General features: G+C 38.9%; 1 protein-coding gene across 1 annotated transcript in view; it reads left to right on the plus strand.

Annotated features, from left to right (window-relative positions):
- Window positions 1-23,256, plus strand: part of MYO3A (myosin IIIA) — a 158,378-nt gene that overhangs the window by 104,301 nt on the left and 30,821 nt on the right. Inside the window, exons 19-25 of the mRNA XM_068986752.1 lie at window positions 6,446-6,599; window positions 7,645-7,733; window positions 9,650-9,779; window positions 14,300-14,379; window positions 15,689-15,766; window positions 18,936-19,141; window positions 22,687-22,798. Coding sequence (XP_068842853.1) covers window positions 6,446-6,599; window positions 7,645-7,733; window positions 9,650-9,779; window positions 14,300-14,379; window positions 15,689-15,766; window positions 18,936-19,141; window positions 22,687-22,798 — 849 coding nt within the window. The remainder of the gene's footprint in view (window positions 1-6,445; window positions 6,600-7,644; window positions 7,734-9,649; window positions 9,780-14,299; window positions 14,380-15,688; window positions 15,767-18,935; window positions 19,142-22,686; window positions 22,799-23,256) is intronic.

Raw genomic sequence — 23,256 nt, forward strand, 5'->3', positions numbered from 1 at the left:
TTGAGATCACACCAGATGTTCCTTAAACTTCTCACCTATTGAGCATGGAACACACATGCACACATGCGCGCGTGCGCACACACACACACACACACGTCACTCAGTCTTGTCTAACTCTTTGCTACCCCGTGGACTGTAGCCCACCAGGCTTCTCTGTCCATGGAGTTCTCTGGGCAAGAATACTGGGGTGGGTTGCCTTTCCCTTCACCAGGGGATCTTCCCGACTGAGGGATCGACCCCAGGTCTCCTGCATGGCAGGCAGATTCCTTACCGTCTGAGCCCCTAGGGAAGCCCTAAGTGTGGAAGCTGGTACCTAAATGAGTGGATGCACGTGGCGCATCCCTGAAGCCTCTCCTGGCTGTGAGCAAAATGCGTTTTCCCTCTGGCTCTTGCAGGCTGCCTTCTGGACTCCTGGTCCTTCCCACCCCTCACTCACCACCCACAATGCACACTGTTCCTCTTCCATCAAGGAAGTGGGTCAGCGCTCTGCATGGGATGTGGGTATGTGTGGTACTTATTTTTATAATTTGATAATATTTTTAAAATATTTTAATTATGAATAAAAATAATGTTGAATGAGATATGCAGTTAGGAGCATAGATCTATATACAGCTACTATGGTTTTCTGCATGTGAGGGTAGAGGACAGTATTGACAAACTGGAAAGCATTTTTTGGTGAAGACTGAAACAGGACAGTAAAGGGGAACTAGTTTAAGGTGAAGGAGATCCTGGTGTAAAGAAAACTACATGTCTGGATTCCAGTGCAATGTCTCCTTATCCTAAATCAGCGTCAATGGAGTATAAATTTGTTAAATCCTTTATGGCTTTTAAACACTTTTCAAGGTACCATGTACAAAAAGTGACTAGATGAGACTTACCATTTCAAAATATATTGTACAGCTCTTTTTTCAGGAAAAAAAAAAGGAGCCATTCTGTGGAACATCAATTAAATCTCCTTTCTACAAAATTCATTGTGTGTGTGTTAGTCTCTCAGCCATGTCTGACTCTTAGCAACCCCATACACTATAGCCTGGCTCCTCTGTCCATGGAATTTTCCAGGCAGGAATACTGGAGTGATATGCCATTCCCTTCTCTAGGGGATCTTTTGACCCAGGGATCAAACCCTGGTCACCTGCATTGCAGGCAGATTCTTTACTGTCCAACCTACCAGGGAAATATATGTAAAATGTAAAATATGTATATTTATTAGGAATTATCCAAAATACTGCCTCATTAGGTTACTTTTCAAATTCTGAATTAAAGACCTATGTCATCTCAAATTGATGATCAGTATTCCCTTTGGCTTGCTATAAACATTAACTTAAAAATGAGCAGGACCGTTGATATCAGCTTTGAATAGAAAACACTGAAAGAAATATATTTCCAATCATAAATTTTATTTAGGTTTTTACAGCATGCATATTTGCCACTTTGCTTTCTTCATTTTTAGTTTTTTAAAAAGTTATTTCAGTAAAATATTATTACTAAAAATAATATGTATATATAGAAAGAGAGCAAATGATAAAGCAAATGCAATAAAAGGCTAGGAAAGGATACATAGAAGTCCTCTGTACCATTCTTGCCACTTTCCTGTTAGTTTGAAATTAGTTCAGCATAAAAAGTGGCAAAATTTCTTTTTTCACTGTAATAAATGTATAATTCACCTCGAGTACTGATAACACACAAAATCACAGATTTTCAACCTATAAAGGTTTTCATTCTCTCTTAGAATGAATAACTTCTCAATGATTTCTTTCCACATGGCAACATTTTCATGAATATGTACACTCATGAGCAGTTGGTGAGTAAGAATTCTTTTACTAAAAGACAGATGTCAGGGAATAAATGTATACGTGTGGCCTCTTTCCCCCTGCAAATGTTCTGTCAACAACACATTCATTTATCTATTAAGTTTTACAACACATTCAGGCAGTGTCAGCATTTTGAAATGTTAAAACCAGAAGAAACCTAAGTAGATCATTTATACAGTTCATAGATAACTTGCCCAATGTTACAGGCTGATTAAACAAAGCCAGGACGGAATCCAGGTGTCTGATACCCATCCGAGCATCTTCTCATTAACAAATAAAGTTGAAAAGAACCAGGAACCGAACAAAGTATTCTCTCATACGGAAGAAAACAGGCTCCATCTCATTGAAAGAAAGGAAGAAGGAAGGAGGGAGAGAGGAAGGAAGGGAGGAAAAAGAGAGAAAGAGAAAGGCCAAGGAGAATCAACCTAAATCAGGAAGGAAGGAAAGTGAAGAGCATGCTAGCACTGCAGCAGGTGGCAGCCGCAGTGACGGAGACTGTGACAGCGGGACAGCGTAGACTCCTGAACGGGAAGGCTATAGACCTCGTAGATGCAACAACTGGAAAAGAGAGTAGAGACAAAACAGGGGAGCCCGAGGAGGTAAATTAAAGGTTGAAATGGAAAGGCAGAGAGCATTCTTCCTGTGCTCTAAGGGCCTGGGTGGCTCAGTGGTAGAGCATCCTGCAGTGCAGGAGCCGCAGGAGACGTGGGTTCAATCCTTGGGTCAGGAAGATCCCCTTGAGGAGGACACAGCTACCCACTCCATGTCTCTTCTCTTGCCTGGAGAATCCCATGGACAGAGGAGCCTGGCAGGCTACAGTCCATAGGGTCGCGAAGAGTCGGACACAACTGAAGCGACCTAGCGCTCATGCAGAGGACAGGAACTCTACCTTTTTCATCTTTATTTCTACCTGCCCTGGTCCCACCTACCCCTAAATATCCATGGCTCTATCTGTTAATGGTAGCCACCCTTCTACGCTGTTGTGTGAGTCTGAGGACAGTGTAGTAATCTTGAATCTCTCCTGGGGTGACATTTTGACCCAAAATATGTAAGCTTGTGGTGTAGGCCGTAGCTGTGGATGCATCTTCCATAGCCTTTCTTTCTACTCTGTCCACACCTCACACTCAAAATTCATTGCGAAACAAGGAAATCTTATCTTAGGCATGAAGTTTTCTAACAAACACAACTTCTCACTTCCTTTCTCCTTGATATATATTTAAAATGATCCCTTTTTCAAAAAGAATTTGGGACACCTGAACAGAGCAGGGATTTTATATGCTGAACAGCTCAGCTTTACTGCAGATAGTAACTCCCCTGGGGACTTCCCTGGTGGTCCAGTAGCTAAGAGTCTGTCCTCTCTGTGCAGGGGACCTGGGTTCAATACCTATTTGGGGAACTAGATCCCACATGCCACAGTTAAGACCCAGCACAACTGGGATGACCCAGAGGGATGGTACGGGGAGGGAGGTGGGAGGGGTGTTCAGGATGGGGAACACGTGTATACCCGTGGCGGATTCATGTTGACGTATGGGAAAACCAATGCAATATTATAAAGTAAAAAATAAATAAATAAAAATGCAAAAAAGAGAAAAGACCCAGCACAGCCAAATAAATAAATAAACACTAAAAAAAAAACTCTACTCATCCTCTTTGAAGGTATTTTTAATGTACAGGACATAACAGAGGACTTTCTGAGTAGTTATATGGGCTACATATTTCCACATATACTTAAAAACAACAATGTTTTGAGATCATAACAGCTATAAGAATACATAATATGTTGTTTCAGGCATAACCATTTTACTAAGAGTGCTTTGTAAATCCTAACAGCATTTTTTTTTCTCCATCAGTTTGCCTAGAGATACTAATCAGTGTCTTAAAAGTCTAAGTCCATTGTTTTCCAGGTTCCTCCTCTCTGCTCTGTGTAACCTGCCACCAAAGCAGTCAGTGGATTTAGACACAGGCAAATAGAAGTGAAAAATGCATTGGTTTAGACTTTAACCTTGCACACTTTTCATAGAAAACATTCAGAGCCTCTTTGAACTTTGCAGTTGCCATTTAAGCTATAATCTGCTGTCAGCATAATTTGTCTGACAGCCAAGTAATTCTAGGTCTGTGTACATCTCTCAAGGTTACCTTCCAATGAAAAAGCTGTGAAACTTCATTTCACAGTTCCCATTTTTTGTAAGTTTCCATTTTTTCATACTGGGTAAACTGGACATCTTTCAGGTGATCTACCTTTCAGAGCAGCGTGTTCTGCCTCATTTTTATGTATTAAGATTTTGTTGTATTTAAAAATACATGTTTGTTTTTTTCCTGGTGACACTCAAACTGTGATTTGAATTTTACAAGGCTCTAAAAGCAGTGGTTAAAAGATTTGCATATTAAATCCCCACCTGCCATGGACTAAATTCTTCCACCAAGATCCCAGATAAATTCTCTTTCTCAGAACCCCTTGTAGTACACTGTACATCAGTTCAGTTTAGTTCAGTCGCTCAGTCGTGTCCGACCATTTGCATGCCAGGCCTCCCTGTCCATCACCAACTCCCGGAGTTCACCCAAACTCACGTCCATTGAGTCCGTGATGCCATCCAGCCATCTCATCCTCTGTCGTCTTCTTCTCCTCCCACCCTTAATCCCTCCCAGCATCAGGGTCTTTTCCAATGAGTCAACTCTTCGCATAAGGTGGCCAAAGGACTGGAGTTTCAGCTTTAGCATCAGTCCTTCCAATGAACACCCAGGACTGATCTCCTTTAGAATGGACTGGTTGGATCTCCTTGCAGTCCAAGGGACTCTCAAGAGTCTTCTCCAACACCACAGTTCAAAAGCATCAATTCTTTGGAGCTTAGCTTTTTTCATCGTCCAACTCTCACATCCACACATGACCACAGGAAAAACCATAGCCTTGACTAGACAGACCTTTGTTGACAAAGTAATGTCTCTGCTTTTGAATATGCTATCTAGGTTGGTCATAACTTTCCTTCCAAGGAGTAAGCATCTTTTAATTTCATGGCTGCAGTCACCATCTGCAGTGATTTTGGAGCCCCAAAAAACAAAGTCTGACACTGTTTCCACTGTTTCCCCATCTATTTCCCATGAAGTGATGGGACCAGATGCCACGATCTTAGTTTTCTGAATGTTGAGCTTTAAGCCAGCTTTTTCACTCTGTACATACCACTTATCTAACCTGTGTTACCTTGCATTTTAGGTATTTATTTACTAATCACTCAGTTTATCTTAAATCCACTGAGGACAGGGACTTCATTTTAAACATCTCTTTATCATCCATCACAGTGATTTATTATAAAGTGTTCAATGAAAATATTTATATTCAAGAATATATTATTGGGTAATATATCCAATGTATTATTGAATGTATTGAATAAATATATACATATATTGAAGAATATATTAAAATAGTAATGAAAATAGCATGTGACTTGAGTTTGTGAATGGAGGAGAACGCTCTGCCCCAGACAGTGATTATCTGTTATACTTGCCCAGCAATAGCTGCTTTAGAACCTGAGACCTGCTGTGTACCTTCCATGTAAGTGTCTCTAAGGGTTGGAGGTCAGAGGTCATCTATGTCCTCTCTTACAGACTGCAGCACTAGGGGTGGGGGAGGACGCAGAATGAAGGCAAAAGTCAGAAGCAGAGCTGCAGCATGATTCTTCCCATCCCTTTCATAAAATAGATCATCAGCATCTATGTTGTGCTGGTACTGCCATCTTCCAGAAATTATTGTTTATTGTTTTTATTTTATGCATTTGACATTACAGTATACTCAACCACAGATGGTTACTAGCGTACCAGGTATTTTTACTTTGTTAGATGGAGATTGTTACTTCCATTTAGTAGATGAGAAAATGGATGTCTAAGAGGAAGAAAGTTCCAAAGGACAGGTGGCTAGTTAAGTGGCAGAGCCCCATTGGGAACCTGCATGTTCTTGGCTCTTCATCCATCAGTGGCTCCTGTGACCACAGTTGTTCATCCCAAATAATGTAAATGTCATCATGATTGAAAAGTGATGCTCTTGAGATATTCAGCATCTGAAGTTAGATAAAGGCTGAAATTGGGGGAAATGTGACCCTAAGATATACCTAATTAATATTCTGTCAATTCTTGAGGACTTCCCTGGTGGTCCAGTGTTTGGGACTTTGCCTTCCAATGCAGGAGGTGCCAGTTCCATTCCTGATCAGGGAGCCAAGATCTCATGTGCCTCACAGCCAAAAAACCAAAACATAAAAAGCAAGCAATATTGTAGCAAATTCAATAAAGACTTTAAGAAACAGTTCACATCAAAGAAATCATTAACAAAAGAAACTATGTAACGTGATTTCATTACAGCTCACTAACAACATAGTCCCCCATGTCTGGAAAGCTTGAGGTTCTAATAGAGGGAATTCTAATACAGGGAATAGAAACTTTTTATTGCTAGCCTGAATATCAACAGTGCTGACTTTAATGAACTAGCACATCTGGAGAGAGAGAAATAAAATGATACCCTCAGTTTAAGGGCAGGGTCATAGGGAGCAATTTTTTATGTGAAGAGCAGAATTTTAGGTAATTTCTGCCAGTTTACATATTGTTTACAAAATTTTAAGTATTTCTATGCCTGTCATGTCCCATTATAGAATGAATACCTAAATGAAGATATTGATGCTAGAGTTATTGAATATGAAGATAACCGGCCTCTCCTAGACATGTTTCTGCAGAAGCCAATGGGTTTACTGTCCCTCCTTGATGAAGAAAGTAGATTTCCCAAGGCCACCGACCAAACTCTTGTAGGTGAGTTTTAAATTCAGTACGTCTACATAGTTTTCATGAAATGCAGTCATGCAATTATGAATTTTTTTTAATTTTTAAAGTTATTTAGTAGAATATTGCTGTGACAAAGACTGGACATCTAACTTTAAAGAAGAGGCTTTTGATCTAATACCCGGACCAGTGAATGTTTATAATAGGGTGAAATAAATTTCCATATTAAACTTCACCTTATATTATTGTAGAGCCCTCACCATAGGATTTTATGTTAGAAATGACCTTAGAGATCATCCAGCCCAAAATTAGAAATGGAAGGGCAGGGCAAAAGGACAGCTCTCAGAATGGAAAAGAGATAGATGGAAAAGAAAATAACCCCAAAGTTGTGGGGAAATCATTTCATACTAGTCACTTGATTTTGATGTTAAAATGTACCTTCCATGACATGAAATAACAGAGATCTTGTGTTGGTAAAATTATTGTAGAACTTCCTTTATGATCCTATTGTGTTTCCTGTGTAATCAGTAATAACCTATAGCTCCTCTTAGAGAAAAGAGAGACAAGATACCAAATGTCTAGGCTCATGGTTTCACATCCAGTTGTGTTTCACAAAGCTCTCTGGACAATCTCAAGTACTTAGTTTTTTCTTTCATCTGTTCTTAGAATGTGGTCTCTAGACCAGGGACATCAGCATCCCCCTTGGGAACTTGCTAGAAATGTTAATTCTGGGATCCCACTCCAAGACCTATTGAGTCAGAAGCTCTGGAGGTGGGACCCAGCAGTTTAACAAACCCTCCAGGTGATTCTGATGCTTGGCAAGGTTTGAGTACTGCTGCTGTGCAGGAGTGCCATTCCATTACTACAATTGTAATGGAATGGTGAAATTCATGATCTCGAGTTTTACCTTACCGTTTATAATTATATTACAAATCTACATGCAGTAGCTATATAAAATTTTCCGTTTTTTTCACTGCACATTTTCCATTGTACGGTGAAAGAGAAGATTCTGTCAATCAGTATTTTTTGAGACATTCCAACATGCTTAATCTTGGAGTTAAATTTTTTTCTACAGAAAAATTTGAACGTAATCTGAAATCACAGTACTTCTGGAGACCTAAAAGAATGGAGCTTAGTTTTGGAATTCACCATTATGCAGGAAAGGTAAGAACTCTGAAGCACTATAACTGAGGTTCTCTTTAGTCTTTTGTTGAATAATAAAGCTATGGAAATTATGGCCCCAAATATTTACACATAGTTATAATGAGATAAGGAGTCCATCTTTCTGATCCTAAGATCTGGCTTGGGCTGCAATTGGCTGGCAGTTTTCCCTTCTTTTAATGATAATGGGGAACCTTTTGTATAAACTGCCTTCTTCAGACTTGAGATGCTTCTCTGTCCACTGCAGCCTTTGTCTCTCCTCCTTCCCAACAAGAGAAGGTACCAGGCAGGAGGTATGTCCAGATAACTGAGCTGATTAATTAGATAGGATTAGCTTATGGACTGGCATGCAGTTAGAGGAAGCAATGTTTATGCACTGATGGATACACTTTCCTATACCAGAGCAAACCTCAGATATGTTGTCCTGCGCCCAGAAGATGGCTTCTGTTCCTTCTGTAGAGAATAACAGATCTTTCACTCACAATGACATTATAAATATTGGAGGACTGAGAAGATATTCAAATCAAGAAGGGGAATTCATAGAAATACATAAACAAATAGAATAACGGCTAGAACCCTAAGAATTCTAGTCTAATAGAACTTCTGTGTCAGTCAACATTCCAGACTTTTGTCATTGGAAGCAAAATCTACCTTAAATATTTTAGTTACAGCCTTTCTTATGATTTTCAGCACACGATTTTATCAGTAAGTCTCGTTTAAAACAATCATTAAGAATTTCCTATGATCATTTTATCCAGTTATTTTTAACTATATTAGACTTCTGGGCTGCCATAACAAAAATACCTCTGGCTGGGTGTCCTAAACAATGGAAATTATATTTCCTCACAGTTCTGGAGACTAGAAGTCCCAGATCAAGGGGCCAGCAGATCTGGTATCTTGTGAGGCCTCTCTTCCTGGTTTGCAGGTGGCTACTTTCTCTCTATGTTTTCATATAGCCTTTCCTCTATGTACATGTAAGGAAGAGAAAGAGATCTCCTGTATATCTTCCTCTTATTATAAGAACCACCAGTCCTGTGGGCTTAGAGCATCACCCTTAAACCTCTTTTAACCCTCATTACCTTCTAAAGACCTTGTATCCAAATAGTCATATTGGGGGTTAGATTTGCAACATACCTAATTTTGGAGGGATGAAATTCACCCCATAAAAGCAACCACATTGAACAACCCTACTGAAATCTTGGGGTTACATTGATCTTTAAAAATCTTAAAATTATTTAGAAGTGCCAGAAACACAAAACACCCACAGTATATCTAGACCCCGCTGCTGTGGAGCAAATTCTATAAAGGCCTTTTCACTGCAGGTAAAATCAATTATCATAGAAATGAGAATCCCTTTCTGGCCCCAATCCTCCAAATAGAGGAGGGAAACACACAACATTTCCGCCATAATAAATGGGAGGAATCAACCCTTTTTGATCGTTTCCACCCAAATAAAATCAGTGAGGCACAAATTTGTCTCTGAAAAGAGTTAGTGTAAACCTGAAGAGGTTCACATTTCTAGCCAAGTTGTAATGGATTACCATTATAAACCTTTGTGTAGCTGTCACTCAGCACTGAGTAAGCAGTCTATATGTATCTATTAATGTGGGCTTCCCTAGTGGCTCAGTTGGTAAAGAGTCCACCTGCAATGCAGGAGACCCGAGTTCAGTCCCTGGGTTGGGAAGATCCCCTGGAGAAGGGAATGGCAACCCACTCCAGTATTCTTGCCTGGAGAATCCCATGGACAGAGGAGCCTGGCAGGCTACAGTCCATGCAGTCACAAAGAGTCGGACACAACTTGAGTGACTAACACTTCAACACTTTCACATGTATCTATTGATAATGATAATGGTGATGGTAGTGAGGACCAGGGTGATGACATTGATTGTGACAGTGTTGGTAATGTACTTTATCAACAGGTCATCTATAATGCAAGTGGGTTCTTAGCTAAAAATAGAGACACTCTTCCCACTGATATTGTGCTCCTTTTGAGGTCATCAGAAAACAGTGTAATTCGACAGCTAGTCAACCATCCTCTGACAAGAACAGGTAAGCTGAGGCAATATTCCTCCATTTTTTTGTATGTGTGAGCTGGTTTTTAGTTTTGTAAAGAAGCTAGGTTTCCAGTAAAGTGTTTGAAACACTCACCAGAAAGTTTGATGGTGTTCGAGCTTCTCATTAGAAGAGTACAGTCACCCTCAGAGAGTTTAGAATTATCTGCTGTGTCAGGAGTGGGCAGCATGGGATGATGCTTCGAGATTCCAAAAGTTTAGCAAGTTCTGCCTTATTGATTAAAAAGTCACATGCCTTTGTTCCAACCAACTACATAATCTTTGCATTTGCTTTTAAGTGCAAAAAGTGTAATTTGGTTTGCTTTTCTTTATTGGAGTTTAACATTATTTTCTGCACTTCATTTTTTATAGTTTGAGTTATAGTTGAGATATAATTCAACTATAGTTTATAGTTGAGGCGTAGCTGACATGGAATAAGCAGCACATACTTAGTAAAATTTGATGAGGCCTTGACATCATAGACTCCTGTAAAACCATCACCACAGGTAATAGTGAACAAGTTCATTATCCCCAAATGGTGTTTCCTCTTGAGTCTTTATTGTTCTTCATTCCAGTCCTTCATGCCCCTCTCCAATTGTTTCAGCATCATTTGTTAAAAAGAGTATTCTTTTCCCTAATGCATTGCTTGGGCATCCTTGGAGAGACAGAGAAGGAGAGAGAGTCTGTTTATTTCTGGGCTGTATTGTGTATCACTGATATTTGTCTGTCTTTATGCCAATAATACACTTCTCAATCGCTGTAGCTTTATTAAAAATTTTGAAATCAGGTAATATATGTCACCCAGCTTTGTTCTTCTTTTCCAGAGTTGTCCAGGTGTGATTATAATTCCTTTGCCTTTCCATGTAAATTTAAAATGAAATTTGTCAATTTCTAGCCAAAATGCTGGTGAAACTTTGATTGGATTGCCCTGAAGCTATAGATTAGTTTGGGGATATCTGCTATCTTCATGATATTGAGTCCTCCAATCAGGGAGCACAATATGCTTATTTCTCAAGTCTTCCTTTATTTCTGTCAGCAACATTTTGTAGTTGTCAGTGTACAAGTCTTGCATGTTTTCTGTCAAATTATCTACTATTATATCACATTCTATGCTCTAATAAACGGTGCTTTTTAGTTCAAATTTTGTATGTTCCTAGTATATGGAAATCCAGTTGGTTTTTGTGTATTGATATTTTGCCCTGCAATGTTACTAAACTCATGTTAGAGTAGCTTTTTTTTGTAAATTCCATAGGTTTTCAACATAGATGGTGGTGTCATCTGGGACTAAAGTGTTTGCCCTTTCTTTTTCATTCTTTTTATGTGGTGTTTCTTCATATCGCCTGGTTGCACTGCCCAGAATCACAGATGCAATGATGAATACAAATGGTGACAGTGAACATTCTTGGCTTATTCCTGATCTTGGAGGAAGCTGTCAGATTTTCCCCATTAACTATGATATGTTAGCTATAGGTTTTTCATAAATGTCCTTAATCAGGAGGAAGTTGCTTTCTGTTTCTAGTTTGCTAAGTTTTTATCAAGCATGCGTGTTTGAATTTTGTCAAATGCATTTTCTGCATGTACTGAGATGATTGTTTGTTTTTACTTTGTTTTGTTTTAAAATCTATAAAAATGGTGAGTTGCACGTATTGGGTTTTGAACATTATACTAAGTTTAGTTCCTGGGAAAATCTTGACATGGTCATGATGCATTTGACTATGTATTGCCAGATTCAATTTGCTAACCTTTTTTTAAGAATTTTTGCATCTATGTTCATGGAGAATATTGGACTGTAGTTTTCTTATAATTTTTTTTCTGATTTTGGAATCAGAGTAATGCTGGTCTCATAGAATGAATTGAGAAATAATGCTTCCTCTTCAATTTTCAGGAAAAATAGGGTGAATATTAGTGAGTCGCTCAGTTGTGTCTGACTCTTTGCGACCCCATGGACTGTATAGGAATGGGACTGTATGGGAATTCTCCAGGCCAGCATACTGGAGTGGGTAGCCTTTCCCTTCTGCAGGGCATCTTCCCAACCCAGGAATCAAACCCTGGTCTCTCACATTGCAGGCAGATTCTTTACCATCTGAGCCACAAGGGAAGCCCAAGAATACTGGAATGGGTAGCCTATCCCTTCTCCAGCAGATCTTCCCAACCCAGGAATCAAACCGGGTCTCCTGCATTGCAGGCAGATGATTTACCAACTGAGCTATGAGGGAAGCCCCCAGGGTGAATATTATTTGTTTCTAAATGACTTTGTAAAATTCACCAGGGATGTCATCTGAACCCAAAGGGTTTTTGTGTGTATGTGCGTGACAAGGCTTTTAACTACAGATTCAACTCTTTGATAAATACAAAGCTATTCAAGTTATTTTAATTTTGAATTAGCTTTAGAGTAGTTTTATCTTTTAAGAAAAATTTCTGTTTAATCTGTGCTGTCAAATTTATTGACATAAAGTTGATAATAATCTTTTATTGTCCTTTTGATATTTGTAGATCATGAGGTTATATCTGTTCTCTCATTCCTGATATAAATAACTTGTGTCCTCTCTCATTTTATTTTTGATAGATTTTCTAGAGATTTACCAATTTTATTGATATTCTTGAAGAACCAACTTATAGTTTCATTGATTTTACCTATTGAATTTTTCATTTTATTTTATTGATTTCTTTTTTTTTTTTTTGCTTTTGTCTTGTTGTTTTCTTCTTTTTCCTTTGGGGTTTATTTTGTCTTCTAATTTCTAATGTGAAAACTTAAGTCATTGATTTAAGAAAATTTCTTCCTTTTGAATATAGGGCTTTAAAAAAATTAATTTATTTATTTTAATTGGAGGCTAATTACAATATTGTAGTGGTTTTTGTGATACATTAACATGAATCAGCCATGGGTGTATGTGTGTCCCCCATCCTGAAACCCCCTCAAATACAGATTTTTAAAAGCAATGAGTCTATCCTAATTAATGTGCTTTTCTCACTTTGTATATCCATCATGCTTCCAAGAAATCTGAGTCGGTGGTCATTTTTTCCCCAAGTAAATTTTTTTTTTCCAAAACTTTCCCTGGTAATCGTAAACAGAAAAAAAAAAAAAAAAAACAACCCACTAAGCATAATTCCTGAAACTGCCCCTCTGACAATGCTTGGTGACCGTCTCTGTCCACTCACCTGTGTCCAGAAGAGTCTCATTTCAAGAGGCACCTGTGCAGAGGCAGTTTCAGCCCAGCAGAAAAGCCATGCTCTCACTCCAGAGCTTTTCCTGAAGTGATGAGGGGAGGGGAATGAGACCAGAGCAGTGGCATGCCAGTCACAGCCCAGGCAGGGTTCCTTCCTGCACCCTTAGCTCAGAGGCAACCTTCTGCAGCCACCAAAAGACAAAAAAAAAAAAAAAGAATGATTTGCCAAAACACAAAGCCTTTACTTATCGCCTAAAAGCACAAAAGAAAACTGTCTTCCTGAAGTGACACTGAATTCTGGAGACATTTCAGTCACTTCTCCTAGGATGATAAACTCATGGATTGTAGGTTGGTTGGTGTACTGTGCTTGGTGGGGGAGGTGGGAAGGGTGCGCAAGGAGTGAAAAATAGCTAACATTTCCAGGCACCTACCTCATGCCAGACCTACTGTCATGCCGTCAAAATCCTGTGAGGTGGGCTTTATCATCCCCATTTTATGGACTCACACTGTGGCTCGGAGACCAAGTAAATAATCCACAATTTAAGAACTACAGCTGGTATGTAAACCCAGGTCTTCCTGGCTTCAAAGGACATAATATTTTCACTACACCACAAGTTTTTATAACCTCGATTGTGTACAGTTATACAGACCAGCACCAGGCACATATTTCTGAATGTTAGGTTGAAAATGTCCTTCGATCTCAACCATGTTTGATTTGCATATAATTACTTCATGTGAATTAATGATCCATATGATTTTTTAGGCCCATTGTAAAGCTGATGTTTGCATTAAGGAAAAGTTCAGGGAATTTCTCTAGCAGTCCAGTGGTTAAGACTTCGCCTTCCAAAGCAGTGGTTAAGACTTCGCCTCCCAAAGCAGGGGCTGCAGGTTTGATCCCTGATCAGGGAGCTAAGATCCCAGGTCCCTCGTGGCAAAGAAACCAAAACGTAAAATAGAAGCAATATTGTAACAAATTCAATAAAGCCTTTCCACATCAAATAAAAAATCTTAAAAAAAAAGAAAATCTCAGCTGCTATTTAAAACACACACACAAAGAAGCAGATTGCTCCCTTTGTCCTCATCACCCCATATCTTGTAGCAGGTAAAAGGAAATCTAACACTTACCTCAACTTTTTCTGTTTTTTAAGCTGGAAGTTTTACTTTTTTCTGAATTTAACACTAGTTATAGATTTTCGAGTAATAGTACTTTATTTCTAAGTGTCTCAATGACTAGTTAACCAAGTATTTATATTATAGGACCAGCAATTCTTATTTTAACTTTCAGGTGGAGGAAACCTTGTAGCCATTAAAGATTCTAAAAGGCGTATGAATTTTCTCTACATTCCCATAGGTAATCTGCCACATTCTCAAACAAAAAACATAATAAACTATCAAATGAGGACTTCAGAAAAATCAATCAACCTGACAAAGGTAAGAAAAGGTTTTTCACGGCAGTAAGTCTAAGAACCTAACCTCCTCATACAATGGCAGTATTTGTGTGAGAAGGCTAAACAGCCTTTCCCTTCATTTTCTCTTTTTGATCATTCTTTTCTACTTCAACAGATATTGTTATGTTCATATTACTGCTTGTCAGTTAAATAATCATGCATTTCTGATATAGTCCAAACTCCTCTTTTATAATTAGTTTAAATGTTACTCCAAGACCAACTAAATATGTATTAGCTAAAGTCAGAGAAATGCTGGGCTGGAACAAGTACAAGTTGGAATCAAGATTGCTGGGAGAAATATCAATAGCCTCAGATATGCAGATGACACCACCCTTATGGCAGAAAGTGAAGAGGAACTAAAAAGCCTCTTGATGAAAATGAAAGAGGAGAGTAAAAAAGTTGGCTTAAAGCTCAACATTCAGAAAACTAAGATCATGGCATCTGGTCCCATCACTTCAGGGGAAATAGATAGGGAAACAGGAGAAACAGTGTCAGACTTTATTTTTTGGGGCTCCAAAATCACTGCAGATGGTGACTGCAGCCATGAAATTAAAAGATGCTTACTCCTTGGAAGGAAAGTTATGACCAACCTAGATAGCATATTCAAAAGCAAAGACATTACTTTGCCAACAAAGGTCCATCTAGTCAAGGCTATGGTTTTTCCAGTGGTCACGTATGGATGTGAGAGTTGGACTGTGAAGAAAGCTGAGCACCGAAAAATTGATGCTTTTGAACTGTGGTGTTGGAGAAGACTCTTGAGAGTCCCTTGGACTGCAAGGAGATCCAACCAGTCCATTCTAAAGGAGATCAGTCCTGGGTGTTCTTTGGAAGGACTGATGCTAAAGCTGAAACTCCAGTCCTTTGGCCACCTCATGCGACCAGTTGGCTCATTGGAAAGGACTCTGAAGCTGGGAGGGATTGAGGGTAGGAAGAGAAGGGGATGACAGAGGATGAGATGGCTGGATGGCATCACCAACTCGATGGACATGGGTTTGAGTGAACTCTGGGAGTTGGTAATGGACAGGGAGGCCTGGAGTGCTGCAATTCACGGGGTTGAAAGGAGATGAACACAACTGAGCGACTGAACTCAATGGAAAGTCAGAGATACTCACATCCCATGGAAAACTGATTAAAGTCCCAATGAGAATGACAAAACAATTACTTTCAAGTAAAACTTCAGCGTTTTGTCCTTTTATATATGTGAAAGGGTAGGCTGAGGAAGGTTCCACGTGCTCCCTGTAGATCGTAAAGTACAACAGATGCCGGAGCATCACTGTCTTTCTTGGTCTTAGGGTGAAACTGGAGAAGCCACCCGTCACGCCAGAGAGACGACCAACATGAAAACACAAACAGTTGCATCCTATTTTAGAGTAAGATGTGACATTATGATGTGTTGTGCTTAAGCATGTTGTTTATTCTAAATGAGAGTTGCCGGTTAAAAGTAAGTAACAAATATCAGAATGCTATTAGCAAAGAAGAATTTTTGTTGTATTTCATTTACTATCTGTTAGATATAGGATATATTAGGTATTGTCAAAAACCTATGGATTGGTTTACTTTGGCATTTTATGGATAAAATTATTGTATACTAGATCAGTCTTAAGGGAGGTCCATAGCTTGGTTACAGTTTTTCCATAGAACCAAGCACGTTTTCACTAGAATAAAGCCTAAAAAGGTTTAGCATTCAATGATATGATATCCATCAATCTTTCTTCAAGCTCTGGATGATTTTAGGGTGGACAGACAGATGGAACAGGGTCAAGCATTCATCTCCATCAATACCCCCCTTTGCCCGGACGAGCTGAAAACCTCAAGAGAAAAATAGAACCAGTGTAGACATGGGGCAAAGAGCAGGGCCACCAGGGAAACACAGTAACGTGCCAAGGAAGTGATTCACTGTGACCTCAGCATGGAATCAGGGTGACTTTTCTTCCTGGGACAAGATAGGAGATAGCAAAGTAAAGAAGCCCTTTGTTCTCTCTGTGTGCTGGAGAACCTACCCTGTCTTCATTACTGGTTCCTGGTCTTGTTTATATCTTCTGATGAAATGGTAATTAACCAGGCAATGAAAATGAATAAGATACCACCTAAAACTTAGAAATTATTGATTCCATGTAACATGGAGGGAGAGGAGGAAATTGAGTTAAATTTACTCTGTGTTCAGTGAGTAAATCCAGTTCTCAACAGAGTCATGAAATACTTTTTAAAAATAACTGGGTAGCTTTATTAAATATTTTTCAGGTCCTAAGCTTGTAGCAGACTGTGTGTGCTTAATCACCTTTGAGTATCACCTCATGCATTTATATGCTGAATGTCTCATTTGCTTCAGGTACATCCACCTTAGAGCAGGCTCCAGCACAGCTGAATGAGAGTATTTACAGCCAGATTATTTCTTTTGCTTTAAGTGAGTTATGCAAGACTATTAGCATATCACTGTTGTTGACATTAAACACTGTGTGTATGTTAAACCATTCATTCATAAAGTTGTTTTGTACCTCAGGCTGCAGTGAAAATGGATATATTCCATATAGTATGTAATATATTTTAAGTATGTAACATATGTATCTGTTCCACACAGTATGTAACATATTTTCAGTTATTTTTCATTCTGCAGAGAATGAGCATAATGTAGCACTCTGCCTTGGTCCCTAAGAAACTCCGATGCCAAAGTTTCAGGGAGCTCTTGCTCAGAATGCCAGCAGACACGTCCATCAAACTTGTATCTCTAGTGCCTGAAAGATGTGGGACTAAAGTGATCATGACTCACTTTAGAGAGTGAGTCACTTGCATTACTCACTTTCATTACAAAGAAATGTAATGAAAAGGCCCCCATAGTGTCAGAGCCCAGCTGTTTGAAGAAGCTCACAATTGGGTCTCAGTGCCCATGAGGAAGCCATGCAAATCCAGTGCTTTGTCAGTTGCCCAGTTCTAGGATTTAGTTTGCACTGGCTTCATCGCCCAGGCTTGAAATGTCCATCAGTAAAGGAGATTCAGCTAGCAACAGCTGTCTCTGTCCGTATATTCAACAGTTGTGATCCTGGTCTTTGACATACTGGAGTTGACTTTAAAAATATTCACAACCTAAAAGTTGAGAGTTATGCTTTATTCAGTGGGAATTTTTAGGACTTCAAGCCTGAGAGAACTGCTCTGAAGAGACGAGGAGAGAGCCAGGGTATATAAAAGTTTTCCAACAAAGGGCAGGTAGTCTGAACATCAAAAGATTATTGTTAAATAAAGAACACTGGATATCTGAAGTTGAGGAATTTAGCGCTTTTCTGTGTATAGGAAGATGCGAGAGTCTGGGTTCACTGAAATTATTCCTTTGATATGCACTTCACCTATCTGGGGCCAATATTCTGTATATTCACATCTTGAATTTTCTCATGACTTACTGTAGGGAGTGGCTGCAGTCTGAAGGCTGCTAAATGGCAGGTGTTTTTTCCTTCCTGAGTTCCTCAGGGCTCACCAGCTCACCATCAGTGGTGGCTGCATTTGCTAATGACTGTGACATCCTGGTATGGCAGGAAATATTCCATTTCTCACTAGTTTCCTGAGATTCCACTTTTAGTTGAACCATGATTATCCTACTGTGTTGCTGGCTATCCAGCAATTGGCTGCTGTTTTAATAAAGTATTGCTGCAGAAGACAGTTTTCATATCTGTCTGATTAAAATATTTCTAAAATAAGAAAATCATCAAACCAGAGCAGATTAGAGTACCTGAGTACCTAATGGATTTGCTTGTTTTTATAACTGTGTCTTCCCTGGGGAAGGGCATGGCAACCAACTCCAGTATTCTTGCCTGGAGAATCCTTTGGACAGGGAGCCTGGTGGGTTACAGTCCGTGGGATCTCAAAGAGTCAGACATGGCTGAAGTGACTCAGCACACACACTCATAACTGTGTGTGTGTGATTTAGCACACACATACATAACTGTGTCTTATATATTAAAGTGCATTAACTTCTCAGTCCTTGATAACTGACAAGGACTTTGTACTTTCTTAAAAAAAAAAAAAAAAGGAGCTAGACAAGGAAATTAATAGTATAAGGAGGAAACCAAATTGTGTGCCTAAATATTGAAATTTGTCAAGTTTCCCTGAGAGGATATAATTACTTCCAAACACACTATATCAAAAATAATATTCAGGGCCTTTCCAGTCCCAAGCACCAGCCTTGAAATTAATATGTAACATTTTCATGTTAATTAAGCCTATTAATAAAAGTTGTGGTAAGAGAAAACAATATTATCTATTAATTAAAGCTGCCTTAAGAATTTACAGGAAACCTTTTAATATGTACATTCCTAGCTATTGCTTCTACATTTTTAATAGTAAATATCATAAATATAGTATGTTTTAAAATATATACTATAAATACAATTTTTATTAATGCATATGTTAATTATATGCATTAATAAAAATTATATATTACTGTATAACACTCAATTTTCAGATTTTATTCTTATAATTAAAAGAAAGATGTGCAGGCTGCTAAGTGTCTATATGCTATGTTGGGAATTTTATTTTTGTTGCAAATTACAGTATTCTCTGATGGATTTGTTATCTAAAATGGTGGTCGGCCAACCTCACTTTGTCCGCTGCATCAAGCCAAACAATGAACGTCAGGCAAGAAAATATGACAAAGAAAAGGTTGTGCTCCAGCTTCGCTACACGGGCATTCTGGAAACAGCAAGAATCCGAAGGCTGGGATATTCACATCGGATACTTTTTGCCAACTTTATAAAACGGTGTGTGAACTTCTTTTTAAGTTTCCTTGGACATTTTATATAAAAATTCTTGAGGAGAATGATAGGAAACAGAAAGAGAATGACTCAGATGTTCTAGAAAGAAGGCACGAAAGTGATTGTGTATCCAAAGAGAAGGTAACTCTTAGTAGGGGCTGGAACTGTCTGTTGTCAGCTGGGAGACCCAGGTAATATAGGGAAATTCTCCATTTTGTACACGAAAGCAGGTAACCCACATGTTCTTGAGTTTCAAATTGCAAATTAAAATTTGACCTTATCATCACACTTTTCATTTTTCTAAAGAGTTCATCTTTAACTTGCTCAACTATCAATATAAATAACATTAATATAATCTTAAGAGAAGTACCCTTAAACTTCAGTGACTATTTTTATACATAAGGCATTATGCTAAATACTATGGAAGACAGTGAATTTTTTTTTCTTTATTGTATTGTAAGCACATAACCAACCTTTAGTATATTAGAAATCAAAAGGAAGATGTGATTATCCGTACTTTTTTTTAAGACTCAGTAGACCTTAAATGTGGCTTATAGATTTTTTAAGATGAAGTTCAACAGCTAAAAAAGCAATTATGTACTTGGAATATACTGGAATTAACCTAATTTAGATTAATATTTTAAAAATAATTTTAAGTCCATTTTTTTCTTTTTGTACGGTACCTGTTTCACAAGGTTATTTGTGATGTTAAATGAGACAGCATATTTATTTACTTTTCAGCTATGTGCCATGGAGGATCTTAGTTCCCTGACTAGAGACTGAACCCACGCCCCCTGCAGTGTAGGCATTGAGTCCTAACCACTGGACTGCCAAGGAATCCCCTTTTTTTATTTCTCTACCTGTATCTAGTCTCGTGGCCCAGACAGTAAAGAATCTGCCTGCAATGCAGGAGACCCAGGTTTGATCCCTATTTGGGAAGATCCCCTGGAGAAGGGAATGGCTATCCCCACTCCAGTATTCCTAGAGGAGCCTGGCAGGCTACAGTCCATGGGGTCTCAAAAAGTCAAACACGACTAAACGACTAACACTTTCACTTTCACATCTAGTCTGGAAGACAGTGAATTGTAACACTTACTTGGTCCTCAAGAATGAACAATCCAGTTAGGATTCTCAGAGCCATAGACGTGGGAAGTTAGTAAACAGTGCAGGGTAATAAATACCGAGATCCAAAGAGATGGTTTGTAGCGTAAGAGTTTAGTAAAGTGAAGGGTGATCTCCGTGAAGGCTGATAAGAGAGAATATCAAGAAAAAGCGCTGCACTGAGTTCTGGTGGGGGGCATGGTTTGTGGAGAAGACAGGAAGGGGCCATCTCTGTGTACAGGTTGGTGCTCCAAAAACCAGAGGGACATGGGTGAGACTGGTTCAGCAGTGTGTGTTAGTGAAGTGACAGGAGTGATAAAGATGGGATCAAATGGGAAAACTGATCAGGTTAATGTTATGAAGAGAGAGCCCTGAATGCTGGACTAAACCAATAGTTTCAAAACTATCCATGGTTTTACAACATGGACTCTCGAAGAGCTGAACCTATTTTCTTAATGATTTTGTAGTTGATGTATTGTATTACTTATTTTGGAGATGGAAATGGCAACCCACTCCAGTATTCTTGCCTGGAGAATCCTATGGACAGAGTAACCTGGCAGGCTACAGTTAATGGAGTTGCAAAGAGTTGGACATGACTGAGCAATTGAGCAGTACTTATTTGGAAGGTCAGAAGTGAGAATAAGTTTTTAAATATGTTTCCAACCCCATGCTATTATAGAATAGCAAACTACTACATGATAAGTGAATAAGGGAAAAAACTAAATTTCTGGAGAACATGTGAATAGTTGTTCGGAATCTAGAAAACTCCAGAAATAAAGGCTAATAAGCCTTTTCTCCGTCACAAGTTTGAAAACTGTCATCTGAATTGGCATAGACTCTTAGGAAGGCAGGACAGTTTGCAAAGGCCCTGTGGAGGTGTAAATAGGACTAAATAACCCTCCCTGTCCAGCCTTATCCTTTGATTAACCTGCCTTGTAAGATGTAAAATCATCAGACCCTTTGTCTGTTCTGTTATGGATAAACTCTTCTGTTGTGCGACAAAGAGATAATCCTAAAGGAAGACACACAACATTAACTTACTTTGCACAAGACACTGGGCTGTTACTGTAGTTATTTCTAATGAGCCCTTATATTATACTAAAAAGCTACTGAAGTTGGATCTATTTTTCCACCAGTCACCGATGCACAATTGTTTGGCTTTCAGAGCTCTAACACAAATAGAAATTAGCGAAGGGAGAAGTGCACATGCCTTAAAGTGAGAAAATCCAGATTTGAATCCCAGTTCTGCCACTTATACTAAACGTGTGACCTTGTTCAGCATCACTTGAGTAACATTCGGGCTTCAGTCTTCCCATCTGCGGATAAGGGTGATGATGTTAGTTAACATCTACTGTATAGGTGGTTATGAGCACTGAATGATGCAGTATTCAGGAAAACTACACATAGAACCAAATGTGGACAGTACATTTCAGCTATGACTATCTTCATTATTATTTTTGCTTCAGTCCCAAACTCCCCAAATTACTTAATACCTCCTGTGCTCTGGTCTCAAATGCCACCATATAAACCTTGAAGTGAACTCATAAAAACAAAGTAGAGTCAGTATGTTGGCTTTAAATCAAGAAGCACAACAAAGCACAAGCTGGTTGGATACAGTGAGTGAAGAATAGGGGAGAATCTAGGATGACGCGCATATTCCTAGTTTTAGAGCCTTTATAAGAAGGGTAAAGAATCCACCTGCAATGCAGGAGACCTGGGTTCGATCCCTGGGTTGGGAAGATCCCCTGGAGAAGGGAAAGGCTAGCCACTCCAGTATTCTGGCCTGGAGAATTCCATGGACTGTATGGTCCATGGGGTCGCAAAGAGTCAGACACGACTGAGCAACTTTCACTTTTAAGAAGGGTTGACATCATTCGCGGAGATAGGCACTAGCAGAAGAAAGAAAATGTGATGCATTTTGCTGAGTCTAAAGTGTCTGTGGCAGAAGCAGGCGGGGGTGTCTAGCAGGCAGCCAGGAGTAATGTGTTTCCTGTTTATGAAAACAGGGCTGAGGATGTATGTATAGGAATCATCACATATAGGGAACAGTCAGAGCCGTGCATGTAGATGAGACACATATGGACAGAGCTTAGAAAGAAACAGAACTCAGAAAAATCTAACATTTAAGCAGCAAGTCTCAACATGAGGCCTGCTGAAGAGACCGAGAGGGAGAAGGAAAAATGGGAGGCCAGGGTGGGATGGGAATTTTGGGGACACAAGGAAAGAACACTTAGGATTAGGATGGAAAAAAAAAAAAAACGGCAAAGGCTTATCACTGAAAGATCATACGTTGAAAAGGAATCACTGAAGTGAAAAGCACAAATTATGCAAGTAGTCAGTCTGGAATTCAGTTTACTGAAGAATTGTTCTAAGAAGCCTGAAGGACCCACTAGGCTCCTGAGACTCTGAACTTTTATGAAATACTAACCAGCCCTTTCTCCCTTTCAAAGGTACCAGATTCTCTGCTACAAGTGGTGTGAACAGCCTCCGTTGAGCCCTGACACATGTGCCGCCATTTTGGAAAAAGCTGGTCTTGATAACTGGGCTCTTGGGAAAACCAAAGTAATGTTTTCATGTAATTTTCAAGGAAAAAAAGTAATACTTACAGTGGATGTATGGAAAACTACATATTGCAATGATAGAAAATATCATGGCTTTTCATGTTATAGAATCTCTAGCTTGTAATAGGGAAAGAAAATTGATAAATTCATAAAGGTTTCTTTCTTCAGAATTAAGTGTTTTGCTCTCATATAGATTTCTTTTAATAAATTCAAGAAAAATATATCTTGAAGATTTATCCCCAAAAGGCTGGAACGTATGAGTCTAGAAAATTTTTAATTTTCTCTGTTTTGTTACCACCAAATATAGTCAGAAAGCTGTTGAAAATCATAATGAATTCAGTAGGATTCTGTTTTTCTTTTTTCCCTAATTCTCAAATCTGTTTCTGTTGTAAACTTGAAATTTATCTGGAGTGAAATGTTATTACTAGACTCACTATAGGATTTGGATACTGGAATGTT

Source organism: Capricornis sumatraensis, chromosome 15, assembly GCF_032405125.1.
Source record: "Capricornis sumatraensis isolate serow.1 chromosome 15, serow.2, whole genome shotgun sequence".
In the NCBI taxonomy this organism is placed as follows: Eukaryota; Metazoa; Chordata; class Mammalia; order Artiodactyla; family Bovidae; genus Capricornis; species Capricornis sumatraensis.